The sequence below is a fragment of the Ambystoma mexicanum genome, chromosome 10, assembly GCF_040938575.1.
Source record: "Ambystoma mexicanum isolate Mex_15411 chromosome 10, UKY_AmexF1_1, whole genome shotgun sequence".
In the NCBI taxonomy this organism is placed as follows: domain Eukaryota; kingdom Metazoa; phylum Chordata; class Amphibia; order Caudata; family Ambystomatidae; genus Ambystoma; species Ambystoma mexicanum.
In genome coordinates this window covers 1,122,328,190-1,122,344,917 of record NC_090932.1, presented here as the reverse complement: position 1 = coordinate 1,122,344,917, position 16,728 = coordinate 1,122,328,190, and the positions used below count along the sequence as shown (strand labels likewise).

General features: G+C 42.8%; 1 protein-coding gene across 3 annotated transcripts in view; it reads left to right on the top strand.

Moving 5' to 3' along the window:
* Window positions 1-7,994, top strand: part of LOC138492054 (protein transport protein Sec24C-like) — a 255,965-nt gene extending 247,971 nt beyond the window's left edge. For 2 of the 3 annotated variants that reach the window (XM_069619001.1, XM_069619002.1), the window contains exons 20-22: window positions 4,468-4,659; window positions 5,271-5,360; window positions 7,053-7,345. In XM_069619001.1, coding sequence (XP_069475102.1) covers window positions 4,468-4,659; window positions 5,271-5,360; window positions 7,053-7,196 — 426 coding nt within the window. In that variant the 3' untranslated portion in view covers window positions 7,197-7,345. Of the gene's footprint in view, window positions 1-4,467; window positions 4,660-5,270; window positions 5,361-7,052 lie in introns of all 3 variants that reach the window. The other variant, XM_069619003.1, reaches the window with a different exon arrangement.
* Window positions 7,995-16,728: the final 8,734 nt, after the last annotated feature.

The window sequence follows — 16,728 nt, the reverse complement described above, 5'->3', positions numbered from 1 at the left end:
TGGTCACCTTTGCCTGGCGACTGCAGGCGTCACAGTTGTCGCAGTCAAAGAAAGCCTCCTTTCTCCGGACCAGTTGATGGCGGGGAGCTGACATCTCACAGGAGGACTTCTTGCTGGATGAGCCGAAGACCCCTGCAGTTCCAGGGCAAAACTCGTAATAGCGCTTCTATCGCGGTAGCCCACTCTGGTGCTGGTCAGTCGGCTGGGTTGTCCAGTGACACTTCTGAGGGCTCCAACTTGCTTGGGTACCAGAAGACGCGGGGGCCAGTTGTTCCTACCATACTAGAAGGTTGAAGCACGGACCAGAGATCAGTAGCCAGACAGGGCTGCAACGGGACTACTGCAAGAATCAGACTTTTTGGTTTTTACTTTTTAAGAACTTTTCATCACCTGAAAGTGAACTTTGCTCGATCATCCAGAAGAAGAGACCCATTCTTCTGGACCAAGAAGAACACCCCTTTATTTAGTTTGATTTAGAGTGTAAGGGAAGGAAATAGGTTTTTGACACACAATGATGGACTACTTGATTTGGACGGACATCCTGACGGATTCCTTAGTATTTGGTTGAGGCAGGGAATCACGTTAGTAATGGGGGTAGGTAGGGCTTTCCCTCCTATTTTTACATAATAAAAGTTTATAACCAAAAATATGCCACCTGTGTGTCAATCTCCTACTTCTACACCCTTACACAAGACATAAACTGAGCAACAATACAGTGGTTTTGTGCACCGCTGAAATAAGACATTAGTCAGAAGAGTCAGGCCTTGCAAGCTCTAAAATTCCACTAGACCTCTAGGTCAAATAACTTAATTTACCTACTCGACCTAAGAGAAATGGACTCAACCCATGGCAATGGATGACAACAAATGTAAATGCACGTTCTGTAAAATGGTGCGTGCAACCACAAACCCAGTTTTTGTTTGGCACACTGCTGCCACCCAGAGGCCATCCATGCAGAGTGAAACTTGACATTTACTGCAAACAAAGTAAATGTTCAATAAATCCCCTGCAAATTGTACTTTATTTTTGTAAAATCTACTAGACTATGCAAGTGGGCGAAAAGATTTTGCGAGCCCTGGATGAGTGTCTGTAAAATGTAAAAGGTTAGCTGCATGAATGGACACAAATAAATAAGATAAAAGGCACTTAACAAAGTTAGCCCAACTTTTCCTGCAGGTGTGAATATATAATACACTGGTAATCAAAGAGCAAAGCCAGCTCTGGAGGCTAACTATAGTGTATGTTAGTGCAGTAGACTGGGTGAACTATCGATTACTACTTTGCACAAACATCTAGTAAGCTTTGTGTATTGATTATGGAAAGGGAAAGAAAGTAAGAGACTAAGCAAAGTGGATGGTGTAGCAGGCAGAGAACTGGGCAAACTAAGTGGAATATTGTAGTTTTCATTTGTGTCAGTATTATTGTCCTTGTCAAAAGAGGCATTGGCCTATTTTATCTGGTAGCGAGAGGTATGGAATAATGATATCACTGCCGCAGGGATGAGGTTATAGCAGAGGTAATTGTGGTCAAAGTGATGCAGGAAGCAGAAGGTCTGGTTTGTCAAAGGAGGCGCAGGCCTGCAGAAGGTTGAATTTGGAGTTGCAGTGTAGGTGAATATGGCTTAATAATTGGATGTCTGAGTCAGTGGCATGGGAACCGAGATGCAGTAGCCATTGAATTGCCAAGTTGTTGCATGGCAGTTTTGGGCTGCCTGGGTGTCTGCTTAGCTGTTGCGGGTTTAGTGCTGGCCTGCTGCAAGCCTCTGAAGTCATCAAGCAGGAGGAATATTCAATAAAATGAGGTTGCTTTAATTCTAGTCTGAGGTGCTGGGCAAATACAGTGTTGTCGAAAACTAAGATGACAGAGGGGAGCGCATCACAAAATTGAAGCAGTCTAGCTCCCTTTAGGGAAGTCTTGGTACTGACCAATGTGGCACAAGTGTGCAGGGTGGCAAGCGAGGGGGGGAAGAGCATGTGCTGTATTTAGGTGCATGCTGAGGGGGGAGCCCTGGATGGAGATGTCGGCGCACTTCCTTGAGTCCACACCTGTGACAAAGGTTCATTGATCATACTGAGATTAATTAATTAGATAAGTTTAATCACAGCAAATGAGCGATCCTCCTTGCCCTGCATGCAATCGCATACGAGTGAGGACCGGAAGCCAGACACATGGCGTTAAAACACGTGAGCCAAAGTGGGGGCGTTAAGCTTGAACACCAAGAGAGGATTATAAAACATGGTTCCAAATTTGAGAATGGATTATAACCGCATCAACATGTGACATCAGATATTTTTGTTAAACAGTCTGCATTTCCTGCAGTGATATAAAAAGAGGCTCCCTTTGTAGATACTAAAAGTGAGTGCACCATTGCAGTTCCCCTGGCTCCAGACTACTTGCAACCTGATTTGAAAATGAGTGAGCAGGCACTTTCGCGCCTTGAAACACTTGTGTATAGGTGTGTTACAAATGCCATATCATGTATCAAGCCATTCAACTAAATGCTATCAAACAGTCGAGGGGTTACTATTATTATAATGCATTTCATTGCACTGGGTTAGAAGGGAAATAGTTTATGAAGAAATGGATGCTGTGGGGTAGAAGCACACCATGAGGTAGGTCAACACCAGAGAGAGTTTTTCCTGGAAGGGAGAACACTGTAATAATATGATTGGAAAACATTTGGCAACAAGGCCGCACGTGGTCTATTCTCTAGCTTGCTGTGATGTTCATGCACAGAGCCGCAGGCAACCGAATAAAGGATAGAATACCTTGCAGTGCACTGAAGATGAAGTCCGACACGGTTATGAGTTGGCCCCGTTTCATGTGGTGGTTCTTTCTTCGTGAAAGGTGTGGTTTAAGGAATCCCTTCTGATACCTTCCACCTTTTGTGACTTGTGCCCATGGATACAGAAAGATGGAAAATATATAAGGAAAGTATTAGAAATGGGTGCATTTAAGTTTTGTTGTCCTGATGAAGGATCTCATCAATGATGCTGTGGACCTGCAAAATTCGTAATATGATTCAATTAGTGTGAGGCTGATGAACTGACAGTACAATTATCATGGCAGGCCAACGCGACCTTTATGGATCTCAATGTGTTTGATTTCATCTTAAGACATGAGATGTATTTAATGATGCTTTAATTGAGTTTATCAAACATCCATAGGTTGTATATCTTTTTATGTAAATATTTTGGACAATATGGGCTATTCACTTACTAACAACAAACTGTGTATATATAGTGTTTTTATCCAGGCTGTGATTTATTTAAACAAAAAGAAAATATGTTTTGGCCGTAGACTGATGCAAGTGACGAGAGAGCAACATGGATAGTGAGTCCTTTGATTAACTTGTCTATTTTTAGCAACTGCAATAGCGGCGTTATGATCAATTAATCCGATCCTGGAGGCTCTTTTTTCATTGACTTCTAAATGTAAACAGATAAAGAGCTGCCCACAAACAATGGTCTTCCCACTGTGCCACATTCCACTGCCTCTCTCTATTAAGATCTGACATTTTTTTAAAAATATTGTATTACATACATAGGTCTTGTTGCTTGTGTTTCTGTTATTCAACTTGTTTACTGGACTCCACCAGGCTTACGATTGCAAAGCTGCTCCTCATCTAGGCTCACCTACTGGGTTTCTTCTGCCCTTTGCATGCTACGTCACACTCATTGAACTCACAGGCATTACATCTCCCATAATTCTTTGAGGTGGCATGGCAGTAAAGCATAATCTCCCTTATGCCTAAAGGTTCAATGGACTTGCGTATGCATGAAGCGCACATGTCAACTTGTGCAATATTCCATAGTAAGAACCCTGCGGCCTGCCCACATCTCTTTTACCATGTCAGCATTTGTGGTGTAGTCAAGGGTCACATCAGTAATTTAACAACTCCTGGAATTATTCAAACAAGAACTGGTAGGAACTCTTGCCTTCCATTCTAAGTCACACAATCTCATCCCCATTACAGTATACGCCGCACACCGGGACGGTGCTGGTACATCACTGCCTTTGTTAATATGTCTGGGCTATATTATCAGTCTTATGATATGCCCCAACATTGCCATTGGTTTCATAGTGAGATGGACATTCATCATAAAAAAAATAGTACAAAAAAGACATTTTTCCGAGTAGTTGCTTTTTTGCAAACATTACAAGGAAAATGTTTGCATCCGTAGAACGAAATGTTGACACTGTAGACTTGTGTCTTTCAAACCTGCGGTGTGGGGTCAGATCCTTTTGTTGGCGGATGGAGGGAAAAGTGTGAGTAGGGTAGAGAACTGAGGGGTCACCTGGTGGGGGTGCAATACATCAACCATACCAACGACTGAAAATGGTGGTAGCAAGATCGCATGAAAGAAAGGGGTAACGTCAAGGAAGTTTGAGAAAGTTTGCGAGGAATGCATTTTTCATTCCTGTATTTTGAAATAATGTATACTTCCTTCATTTGAAAATATCCAGCACCAGCTGTGGTCTAGGGGTACGGCGCTTCCCAGGGCTGTCCGCTGTTCAGAGAAGGCTCTGTCGCCGAATGGAATCTACCTGGCAGAAAACAGACTGACTCTCCTTCTGTGGGTCGGACCTCAGGCCGACCCGGATGTTATTCAGAACCTCTTTGGTGTCGCAAGATTCTCAGCAGTCTGCTGCGGCTCGGTGAGTCTACCACAGCTACCACCCGGCTACTGAAAAAGCATAGAGACTGTCCCCCTCTTCCCCCAAAAATGTGCTTGCAGGTCTTATATGATTGTATGACCCCAGCCTTTCTAAAAAATGTGCTCCTTCCTCAAGAACCCGAGCATCTAATTTAGCTATTTTAAAGGTATTTTAAGGTACGCTAAGCATAACAGTCAGTGTGACACAGGTCCCAGAGTTATTTATAGCATTATAGAGTTAACTTTCTGGGAAACAACCTATTTGTAATTGTGCACTTTACTAAAACAGCACTAAAATAAATAAATGTTGATTGTTTTTAGAATAATTTCTGGGGGTAAGGGTGTGCTTCCCCAGAATCATACAGACCACTGACTGTCAAAAGGTAATTGCCAGCGCTATCACAGATTCTTTAAAAGGGGTGAATGAGAGATTCAGGTTTTTAAGGCAGGACACAACAAATGAAATAGCCTCTGTCAAGCTCTTGCTCTTGATACTTTAGCACTAGTTCCCATCACTAAAGATTTTTAAATTAGCCTAAACCAACAAACACAAATAAAAAGAAACGCAAAATCTCAGCCTCTCACCTTCCTATCACTTTCTTATCCTTCTAGTGTGCGTTGCCTGTGCTGGATAACCCACTCTCTGATCAAGCTAGGAGAATCATTGAGACGCTGCAGACAGAAGGAGCTCGAACTGCAAAGGTGAGTTTTTAAGGGCCAGATTTTCCTTATTTTAACTCTACACTCTCTTCCCATCCTCGCTGTATGCATATAATTTTTTCTGCATAGCAAAATTGCTATGACAAAACCAACAACATATTGTGACATCAATCAATTTGAAACAAACCAACACAACATCATATAAACATACAGGTTGCATGATGGAATACATTAATTGGGAGAACCTACTTCCTTTTGACTGTTAATTGTAAATCATAAAGTCGCCATGCAGGTTCCGTCAAAATATTAGGCACATTAGAAAACATTGTTACCTATAGAAAAAGGGGCTTGAACATTGGGATAAAATGGGAAGACATCCCCAGTCTTTCTATTTGGCAATGCCCGATTCCACACCCTATCCCATATATTCCATGCTCACCAGATAAAGTTGGCAATAGCAAGGGTGACCAGAGCAGATTCGGGTCCAAAGGCTCATGCCAAGGCTTCCTGCACATCCCTCATAGCAGTCATCCACAAGAGGGTTCTCATTCATCTGCTCCTGAGTATTTTGTAGTGCAGACATAAGAAGAAAAAATTGATAGCATTTTCCACTAAATTCTCATCGTACTGAACATCCTCCCTTATATAGATGTAATGGCTAGCCCCCATAGTGGCCTTTACTGCATTGATCCGGAATGACAACAGTATGTGAAGAGAACTATGAACAAAATCATTAAACTTTCTGTTTTAAACCTGGAACAGGTGACTTAATACTGAGAAATCTAGGAGATTAGGTATTCAATTAACAGAAAATAAAGTGTGGTGGCCAGACTCGATGGGCCTGGCGCTCTTTCTGGCATTTATTTAGAGTGGGGTGGGCAACCTGCAGCTCCCCAGAGGTTTTGGCATACAACTCCCATCAGCTATAGCAGTGTAGTCAATTATCATGCGAGTCGTAGGCACTAACATCTGGATTACCACAGGTAGCCTACCTCTAATTTAGCGTGCCCAGTAAAAGCAAAACATGTTTCAGGCCCTTGCTTCCGAGCCACATGGCCAGGAGTTGAGAACCAGCCTCGTGTTGAGGTTTGACCACTAAGAGCAGCTTAGCAATGGGTTTATATAAATGTTTATTGGGATAAGGATGTGGAATTGAGGGCAAAAGTAACAAACTTAGCTCGTTAAATACAACATAGCTGAAAGCACATAGAACCATAGGATTCTACCTTATTGAAGTTCTTCTGCTAAATGGGCTTGACCAGCAGTTCACAGGCAGGTTGCCTGCAGCCTGAAGGCAGCCAGCTCCTAGAATCAGCCTCTGAAGAAACTCCATGGTCTCCCCTGCCACAGTTCAATGGGGCAATGCCGTCTACTGTGGGTGGTAGCCAACTTAGTCACTTGCCTGTTTCTTCTATCAATCTCTAATCAGCTGATGATTTCCATCGGTCAGTTTGGAAGTCTGAGAAGGGTTAAGGCTTTGGTGGAGCTAGTTACAGCCCTGTCACTCCTCAAAATGCAGTTATGACATGGTAAGGAGAAGGCTACGGCTTCTTATGTGTTTGGTGCAAAGATTCCATCAAGAGTTAAGCTGCAGTGTGACATTGAGACAAATCTTCAGCATCTGACACATGCATAATAACAATCAGACACCCACAATAACATGGTTATGTTTACTGTAAAAGTTCAATTGATTTCTTTAAAAGTATGATAACTTTGATGGAACTATTTCTACAGCTGCTGGTGGTGAAGCCAGGGGAGGAGATGGAGAAGCTATTTAAGATGCTGCTGGAAGAAGACAAAAGCCCAAATGGTGGAGCCTCCTACAAAGACTTTCTGTGCCACATTCACCTAAGCATTCAACAGCTACTCAGGCAATGATGCATCCATGTCTTACATAGGGCTGATTTCCTGTCAGGTGATTTAAGTGGCTCCTCCCACTACATAACACTACCTGCCAAATGTCAATTTCATGGATTTGAGAATCAAATATATGCATCTGTTCAGTGCCTCCTTCCACCTGCCCGTTAAGTGGCAATGGAAGAGATATTTCACAATTCCTCTTGTCCTGAACGTTGTACATTTATCAAGCAGCTGCCGAGAGTGGGGTTGCTGACAGAAGACGCCCTTCACATATTGACAATTTGGAACTTGGGTCTTTTGTAGCACCTTGCAACTCCCTTTACAGGAAATTATACAACCATCCAACATGCCCACCGGCAGAAGTCACATGATATTCCAAAAGCTGCTTCCCCAGTTAAACTTCCTGTTACAGAACCAACAACTGCACAAAGAGCAGCTTCCTCCATTTCAACTCCCCGACAAATAATCATCAACCGCAGCTTTCCACAGCTAAACGTCCAATCAGAAGATTACCAGAATGACTCACGCTGCAACCATTTCTACACCTACTTAAACTTTTGTCATATGAACAATGCCATCCTTCATGCTATACCATGTGAGGCGTCCCTAGGTAAGTCCTCCCCCCCCGACCCCACCTCAAGGCATCACCTCGGTTTGCCGTCATCAACTTCTGTTCAGAAGTAGAAGTCCCTGGATGGAAACCCAGAAAAGGCTGAAGTCACAGTGCTCCTCAAAAGCAAGAGCAGCTAAATTCTGAACATAAAATGAATAATGAACACTAATCTGGTAGTGCACTTAAAATAAAATATACTAAGTAAAACAGGACATTTTGTAAATACAGTCTATGTGCGGCCATAGTGGAATCACAGTTTTTGTAAACTTCACTTAAAAAAAGCATCCTAGAGTCTTCTCCTGCCTCTGTTCTTTAAAGGATGGTTATTCCCTGCAAACATTGTGCTCTATGTTATTTCAAGGAGATTTGTAGAGTGTGTGCACACCCCCATGGGTCTCTTGGCACTAGATTGCATGTTGAAGAGGAAACTGTGAAGTAATCAATATTTAGGGTGAAAGAGAGATGGCTGGATAGCGCCCACATCTCAAAAGGAATGGAGTTTTATAGTTGCGGAGGTAGGCCTGAAACAGCTGTGCTTCCTAATATTTTATCTTTTTTTTTGTTTTTGTTAAGTTTGATGCTGCAAGAGCAGGGAGGCACTGGAGTGGAGGAAGTTGTAGGCTTACTAATATTTGGAATGAGAAATGGGGGTCAAGCCATCGAAAAGGCCTGCTCATTGACGGACAGCATCTTAAAGAAAATATGCTGCCGAACAGACAGCCAGGGATGCAGGTGAAGAATAGGCGAGGTGTGATCAAACCAACCAATTCATGAGTGATACAGTGTTCTGGATAACCTAAAATATTGTGATCAAGAAGGTTGGGGATTCGAGGTAAATAAAACAGTACAGTAGTCGAGCATAGAGGTGATGGTGGCTGTTACCATGAACACCCAATTGGCAGGGGGAAAGAGGATGGATATTGCACACAGAAGAACATATGAACACTGCTTTAATGTGGGTGATTAGTGATCATAATCAATCCATTGTAACCCTTACGTACTGAGCCCAAGTGGAGAGTGTTAGGGCAGTTTTTCTAAAGTCCAACTAAGGGCTTCATATAAAACCATAGATCTGAGGTGGGACATAAGCTCCACTCTTAGCATAAGGCTGCACCACCCGATAACATGGTAGCTTTGGCAGAGCAGCCAGGCTTATTTTATTTTAGGAGGGAGAAAGGGCTGTTGTTCGGTACATAGAAATTGTAGCATACATATGGTCCAAATAAACACTGAAACAATATGTATTGTAAAAATAAAGGGTTTATTAAATACAAGTAGGACCAAGATAATTCTTGGGTAAGTACTATAACATCATATAAACACAATCCTAAAAACCAACTCAATACCTATGGTATGCAAACCAAGGTATAACATTATTTAGAGGAGCAAGAAGCAAGTCAAAGTGAGTCAAACCTAACCTATTAAGTATGAACACTTAATAACTATTTTAGAATGCACTAAGCAAAGCAGGGAAAGCAAAACCCAATTACACTTTAAGAAAGACACACAGTATTTCAAGGTAAGTAATTGACCTATTGGTACATACACTATTTAATAGCTACCTTTAAGAAGTGTATAATACAGTTTCCAAGGTAAGTAAGGACTCTATGAAATTATTTTAGAATAGCACCAAAGGAATTCGGGGAAGCACAACCCAGGGTAACAAGTTTAGGAAAGCAGCAGCTAGTCAAAGTGAGTAAGACCTGTATACTTTTTAAAGGAGCCTCTTAAGGAGCTACTAAAAGGTATGTATAAACCCTAAAACTGTTTTAGAAATTGTATGAAGCAGACCAGGGAAAGCCAAACCCAATGTTAAGCTTTTGTATTTCAAGGCAGGTAAACCCTATTGGTAAGCTTTTACACTCATTCAGTTAAGGAATGATAAAACAGTACCAACACTTGTTACTTTTTAGAAGGGGGAAACACCATTCAAAGTTAATAAAGCAACTGATACACTTTTTAGAGGGGCAGAATGCAACTCAAAGCAAAGTATAAAGGTAATGACACTTGGTAACAACTTATTTCACTTAGATACAATTACCACAAGCAAGTACTTTTACACTTGTTATACTTTTAAGGCAGAATCCTTTTCTTATCCAATCCTTCCCTAGTCTATTGCATGAGTTCTCTCAGATGCAGAAGAGGAAACCTAGTGGTCTAAGTGCCATCTGTAGGCAGGTTGAGATAGGGTTCAGTTGCAGGAAAGTCAAAGCTCCATAGGAGATTTGCTTAAACAAGTAAGTATTCACTTTCAGAGCTTGTTAACCTGTTCAGGGACTTCACAGAAGGCTCCCTATACGTGTTCCAGCATTAGGCCTGGGCAAGTGGTATGGACAAACTGCCAAACACACAAATCCCCCACTCAGCCTGACAGGAAGCACAACAAACTTAAGGTAAGTGATACCCAAGTACACACAGTACCTTGTGCTCAGGAGGGTAGCTCAGGGGCAACGTGCTTGCCTTTGAAGCAAGACGACACTGAGCAACACAGGTTGGATCCCCAGGTCCGCGCTTACAAACCTTTGGGTATTAAGCACATTATAAATAACCTATCATATCATACCTTAGAAGAAAGGAACAGCTTCTAGGCGGATGCCTTCAGGATGCAGCAGTACAGGACCCGGTCCCTGGATTCTCGGTTTGGAGATGAAGGAACTGGACACTGGATGAGAACTTGCAGCAGCAGTCTTCAGAGGAGGCTTCCAGCAAAGGACTCTTCATGGATTGTGGCAGCTCTGTCGATTTGGCACCTTTTTACCGCAGCCAGATGAAGAACAAAATCGCAGGTTGGATTCTCTTCACTCTCTCGGTCCTGCACTCTGGCAAGGGGACTTCAGGGATTAGAATTGTGTCTCTGGAGATCCAGCAGGAGTCCACTAACATTTCAGATGGATTAGACTTCGGAAGACCATGCCCCGCACTCAGGCTCGAGGTCCCAGGGTATTGGCGGTTTGCAGCCCAGCAAGGTCACAGCACGTCGTGGGATGGCTCAAAATGCAGGTCATCTTGAGACCGTTGGATCCCACTAGCCTCTGGGTAGGAGTCATAATTTTCAGGACCCCCAGCTCAATTGGAAGGCAGGGTCGCATCATGCTTCGGTTACACAGCAGGCTTTCTGGTCGCTGGAAATGGATATAGACGTCTTTTCTTCATTTTCCTCTTTAGTCTCAGATCCAGTGGTCGACTTGTCAGCAGCTTTCAGGTTCGGAGTATTTATCAGGAACTACAGAATCTGCAATATACCTGCAGTTTACAGAAAGGGATGGCCTGGCTATCCAATCAGGAATGACGTATCATCAGTAGATGTATCACAAATATGAAAATCTTACCTAACAGAGAGAAGGGTAGGCATCCCCTCCAAATAGATGCTTCCCAAATGTCCTTGCTACGACCCACAAGGAGAACCTCCATTTTCTTTTAGTCCACCTTGGGCCATTTGCATCCATTCCAGCCCTCGATGGCAGTTAGATAATGCAGAAAGCCGACACCTGCCAGGACCCTGCACCCATCCATGGGGAGAAGGATTTGGCTATGTGTTGCCTTAAGAACAGAATGTGAGCCAGAAGGAGTAGGTTGAAGGCATCTGGATAGAGTATATTTCTCAAGCTTTTGAATCTGTTAAATCACCATCTGGTGGTTGGTCTGGAGTAGTAAATGTTGTTTACTTCCAAAACAGACAGGGGCGTTCCTGTCACACTATCCTTACCCCACGTGCGCAGGGACCCATGATGCTCCATGCACCAACGTTCTCAGATTGTTTGATTGCCACCATTGGATGGTCACGTGAGTTCAGGCAGAGAACTAGAATTTCGAAAACTGCTGGCACCAACACCAGAACAGAGTGCTGCATACAGACATTTGTATATGGCTCTCACCATCTGCTGGCTGGCATCCAGTAGAATGTTTGGAGCCTGGGGTTTTGCAGGAAGGGACAAGAATGACTATCCTAGCTTTCCGGATTCAATGAACCTCTTGACTACCCCAGCTTTGTTTCTCCAAATGGAGAATACACACTTTCAAATTTGCCCATGGAGTTATACCAAATTACCTTGTAAGGACACCCATAAGGTGTGTAACGGTTGTCTTCCAAGGGACCATGCAAATGCTGCCTGCTCAGAGTCTAAAAGGTTCAAACCAAAGATTCTCAAAGACAAAAGGGGCAAGTGCTGGGCAGCACACACTAAAGAGGCAGAGGATTCAGACTGTACCAAGTCCTCTACCTCTGTTGAGGTCGAGCAGCCTAAGAAAGGAGACCTTTCAGTCCCAGATGAGCCTTTACAGGGGGTGCCACTTAGCTACCTTCACAGTCATCCCCGAGCTCCAGTGGGCTCACTAAAAGCCGGCATAAGGAGATCAGACCTGGTTACCTTAAGGCTACATCAGAATCTCACACTAAAACCCCTTCAAAGTTGAACTCTTCACCAAGACCTCGAAACATGCTGATGGAGCCTCTGGGCTGCAAACACAGAACCCAAGAATCGTGGTTGCCTCCTAAACATTGTGCCAACTGATCAGACGGAATCTGGACAGGTTCACAAGTAGACCCACCCAAGGTGCACACTAAAAGTAGAAAGACACCCAAAAAAGGACACCAGAAGTAGGGAAACACTGACTAAACATTCAGGGTTGAGGATCTCTGTTTACATCAGTTCTCAAAACATGACCACGACTCCAGTCAAACCTAAATCTCCTCATGCAGTCGCACAGTAAAGCTGTTTTGGCCACGATCACAATGGGGCAAAGCTCAGAATCCAAACAAAACAATGCTCTGGAGCACAGCAATCCTGGTCTCCAGTCTTTCAGACTAAGAGGTTAAAATAAATGTACTCCTCAGAAGAGGAATACAACTTTGAGAAGGATGTGCAGGAAGAAGATAATGGGGCCATCCCTTTCTAGGGTAATGAGGGCTTTATGGGCACTATGGCCTAAATTATTACCTTCAATCAGGAAAGACAGGACAGGCGAGAAAGGAAGAAACAGCTTCCAGTAGAGATCCACACTGAAACATCTCTAAATGCACCGTGGGTGGACTAGATTCACCCAGATGGCCTCTACGATGAGGACACTGAAGCTAAGGACCCACAGGGGGAAGCTGATCCCATGGAACCCCCAGACAAGATTAAGCCACCAAATGAAAATGTCCCTGTGGAAGCCCAGTCTGCATATACAGCTCCATTGAAGAAGGCAGCTGCCAGATCTACCATCAGATCATAAGACAGAGAACGAGATTGACTTATTTAGAAGACATTAGAATGAAGGGCAGTGTCTCGTGCATTCCATGCTTAGACTCAGAAAATAGTCTGGTTAATGCAACACTGCAAACTGCTAGGGCTATAAATGTACTAATAGAGAAAAAGCATAGGCCAGCACCTTATGACCTGGCTTATATTAGAGCACATCCTCCTCCTGAATCACTGGTCATAACAACGGCCAGAATACGATATGGGATACCCCTTTTTCTCAGTCAATTCTCCATACAAAGAGCAAGAACCTCTATATCATGGGACACAAGACAACTACTTTTGCAGTATACAGTATGCGGGTGGCAAATGCAATGGCCCTTACAGCACAATACAATCTCACTCATTGGGATGACTTAATAGGATCCCATTAAAGAATGATCATCCACCTTGCAAGGCAGCGTGCAGAGCATCGTTCACAAGAGGCATATGGCTGCAAATGTGGCCGTTAAAAATGCCCTCTATGCAGCAGATATGGCAGGTTGCAGGGGCCACAGTCCACAAACACATGTTCAACAGGGTTCCACCTTGAGACCCAAGCCACTAGAAGAATCTCTTCAGATTTGAAAACCAGTGAACAATATACAGGAGAAAGCGAAGGAATTTGAAGACGCGAGGCCAAACTACAGGTCGCACTTATCAATGCCTTGGAGCTGCTGAGCAACAGCCACAGTGTTATGGAACACCCAAACCTGTTCCTCAAACCATCAAAGAAACTTGGAGAGAAGGTGCACATGCTCTCTAATCAGAGAGCTAACAAAATCCCAGTTTAGTCCTTAACATCATGACAGAGGTTGTGCTGTTGAAAGGGAACTCCCTCTAATAGATGTGCAAAATTGTTCTCTTATGTTCTCTGCCCTGGGCTCGGGCCTTAGCTGCCATGAGCACCGCCACTGCTGGCTGTGAATCTGTGCATGTTGTTGGGAAGCGTATCTTAGCTCTTTCGGATTCAAATTCCCCAGACTACTGTCAGGGCTGGTGAGGTCCAGGCTAGACTGCATATCCATGGAAAGAAGGGTGACTAAGATTATAGATTACCTATCTCGGAATGTGCATGGCATTAATAATCAATTAAAAAAGAAGAAAATATTTAACCACCGTAATGACTTAAAGGCAACGCATTTTTACTACAGGAAACACATTTGTTAAAGGGGGAGGTAAACAGACTGAAGAAAGGGTGGATAGGGAGCTCATTTGGCTCATCGTATAATTCTAGGTCACGCGGAGTGGCAATATTAATACGCAAAAATTCACCAATTCAAATACTGAAAGAATACACAGACAAGGAAGGTAGAATGATTGCATTATTATTGAATATTCAAAGGGAAATTGTCACACTGTGTAACATATAAGGGCCAATGATGGATGATGTTTCATTCTACAGATCTATCGCCCAAACACTACTAGATATTAATACATCTAATGTAATACTTGGAGGGGATTTTAATGAGGTGCTAGAACCGTTAATGGACAGAAGTAAAAATAATTTAACAGGAGCGAAGAACAACCATACTCTATCTTAACATGACTTAAATGCTGAGCACAACTTGGTAGATGCATGGTACAACATCAGACAGCCAGAGACTACAGTTTATTCTCAAACGCGCACAAAACATACTCTAGATTGGACATGATACTGGTGTCTGGGAAGGTAGCAGAACATTACGGAAGTGGCGAGATTGGTATTATATACAGACCACCAGTGAATATGCACCTAGGCCAAACCTCTAACATAAACAGAACTGGCACATGGAAGATGAACACAATAGTATTGGAAGAGGATAAAATTGTGGAGAAGATCGTCAGTGAGGCTAATTGTTTCATTGAAGAAAATCACTCGGGCAAATTGGATGCAAGAATAGTCTGGGTAGTCTTCATATGCACCATGAGGGGCTTACTGATCTGTTTATCAAGTGGACAGAAAAAGAGACGCGAGAATGAGGCTTTGACCCTGGACAAGAAGATTAAAGTTTTGATGGAAGAAGTGTTGCGTGACTCCAATGCTGATAAGGTTAAGGAACTGCGCAAAATGAGGAACAAATAGAACAAGAAAATGTCTGAAAAGGCAGAACAAACATTATTTCATTTTAAATGTACCTATTTTGAAAAGGGTGAAAAATGTGAATATTGGCTAGCCCACCGCTTAAGGATCCAGGAAGCAAAGAGGGCCATTCCATCAATAGCTAGATCAGACGGGTCCATTACCCTCAACCCTAAAGGGATTAACAAGATATTAAGGACTATTATGAGCAGTTATATTCTAATGAGAAGACTATTTCAGGAGACTTAAGGAGATTTAAATCAGATTTACAATTGCCAAAATTAACAAATGAAGAGAGGAACGATTTGACGATTGATGAATTGCAGAAATCTATTGCATCATTAAATTCTGGGAAGTCACCAGGCCCAGATGGGCTACCAGCAAAATGCTATAAGATTATGCCAGAATCCATACTTAAACGTTTATGGGACATGTTTATGTCCTCACTTTCTGAAGGGAGGTTACAAGCAACAACAAGTCATCCAACTATTTCATTAATCAAAAAAAAGGATAAGGACCGGACACTGCCATCAAATTATCATCCAATAAGCCTACTGAATACAGACAATAAAATATCAACAACTTTAGCAAGGAGATTAAAGGCATTACTACCAAAGTTGTTGCATGAAAACCAATCAGGATTTATAAAAGGCAGACATGCTGCTAATAATATGAGAAGACGCTTACAAATTATAGCACAACCAACCGACAAGTGTGATGATACCGCAGTCTTCTCTTTAGATGCTGAGAAAGGCTTTGAGCGGGTGAATTGGAGCTATCTGTATGAGGTGCTAGAAAGGACAGGTCTTGGGGAATGCTTTATTAATTGGTTTAAGCTTTTATATTCCAGCCCAACAGCAGACGTTGAAACCAATGGTATGAGATCAGAATGCTTTGAATTCGAAAGGGGTATTAGGCAGGGCTGTCCTCTGTCCCACTATTATTTGTAACTCCAATAGAACCCTTGGCGGCTGCAATTCGACAAGAGCAAGAAATAGTAGGAGTAAGCTACAAAGGAGCGGGCCAGAAATGATGGCTATATGCAGATTATTGGTGCTCAGGGACCTGGGAAACCCATTACTGACACTTATGGAAGTACAAAAATAGGCGTCTCCAAAGCTCAGTGGATGTGCCACTGAGCTGTTCTCTCCTGTTACTTATGGAACTAATATCGGATTTTCATAAATGCTGAGGGTATAAGATCAACTGGGCAAAATCAGAGGCTCTTCCAGTGACACAGAGTTATGATAAGTCGCAGAATACTTCACTTGGCTTCAAATGGTGCCCGGAAAAGCTTAAATATTTAGGTGTCTGGATGACAAACAATATAGACGGATTGGCAAAGGAGAATATGATGGTTTTGTGTGCAGGTGTTAAGCAAGATTTAGAGAGGTGGAAGCTACTGAACCTATCTCTATGGGGGACAGTCAATGCTCTTAAAATGATCTCCATTCTAAGGACAACTTATGTTCTGAGCATGCTGCTTTTGAAAGTTGGAAAAAGGTTCTGGAAAGATCTAGACACAATTTTACAGTATTTCCTTTGGGACAACAAACCGCTAATGTTGAAATTGTCGAAATTGCATTTGTCTCTGGAGAGAGGTGGTTTAGGGGTTCCAAACTTTTATGCATATCATCTGTCATTTGTGGCCAGATA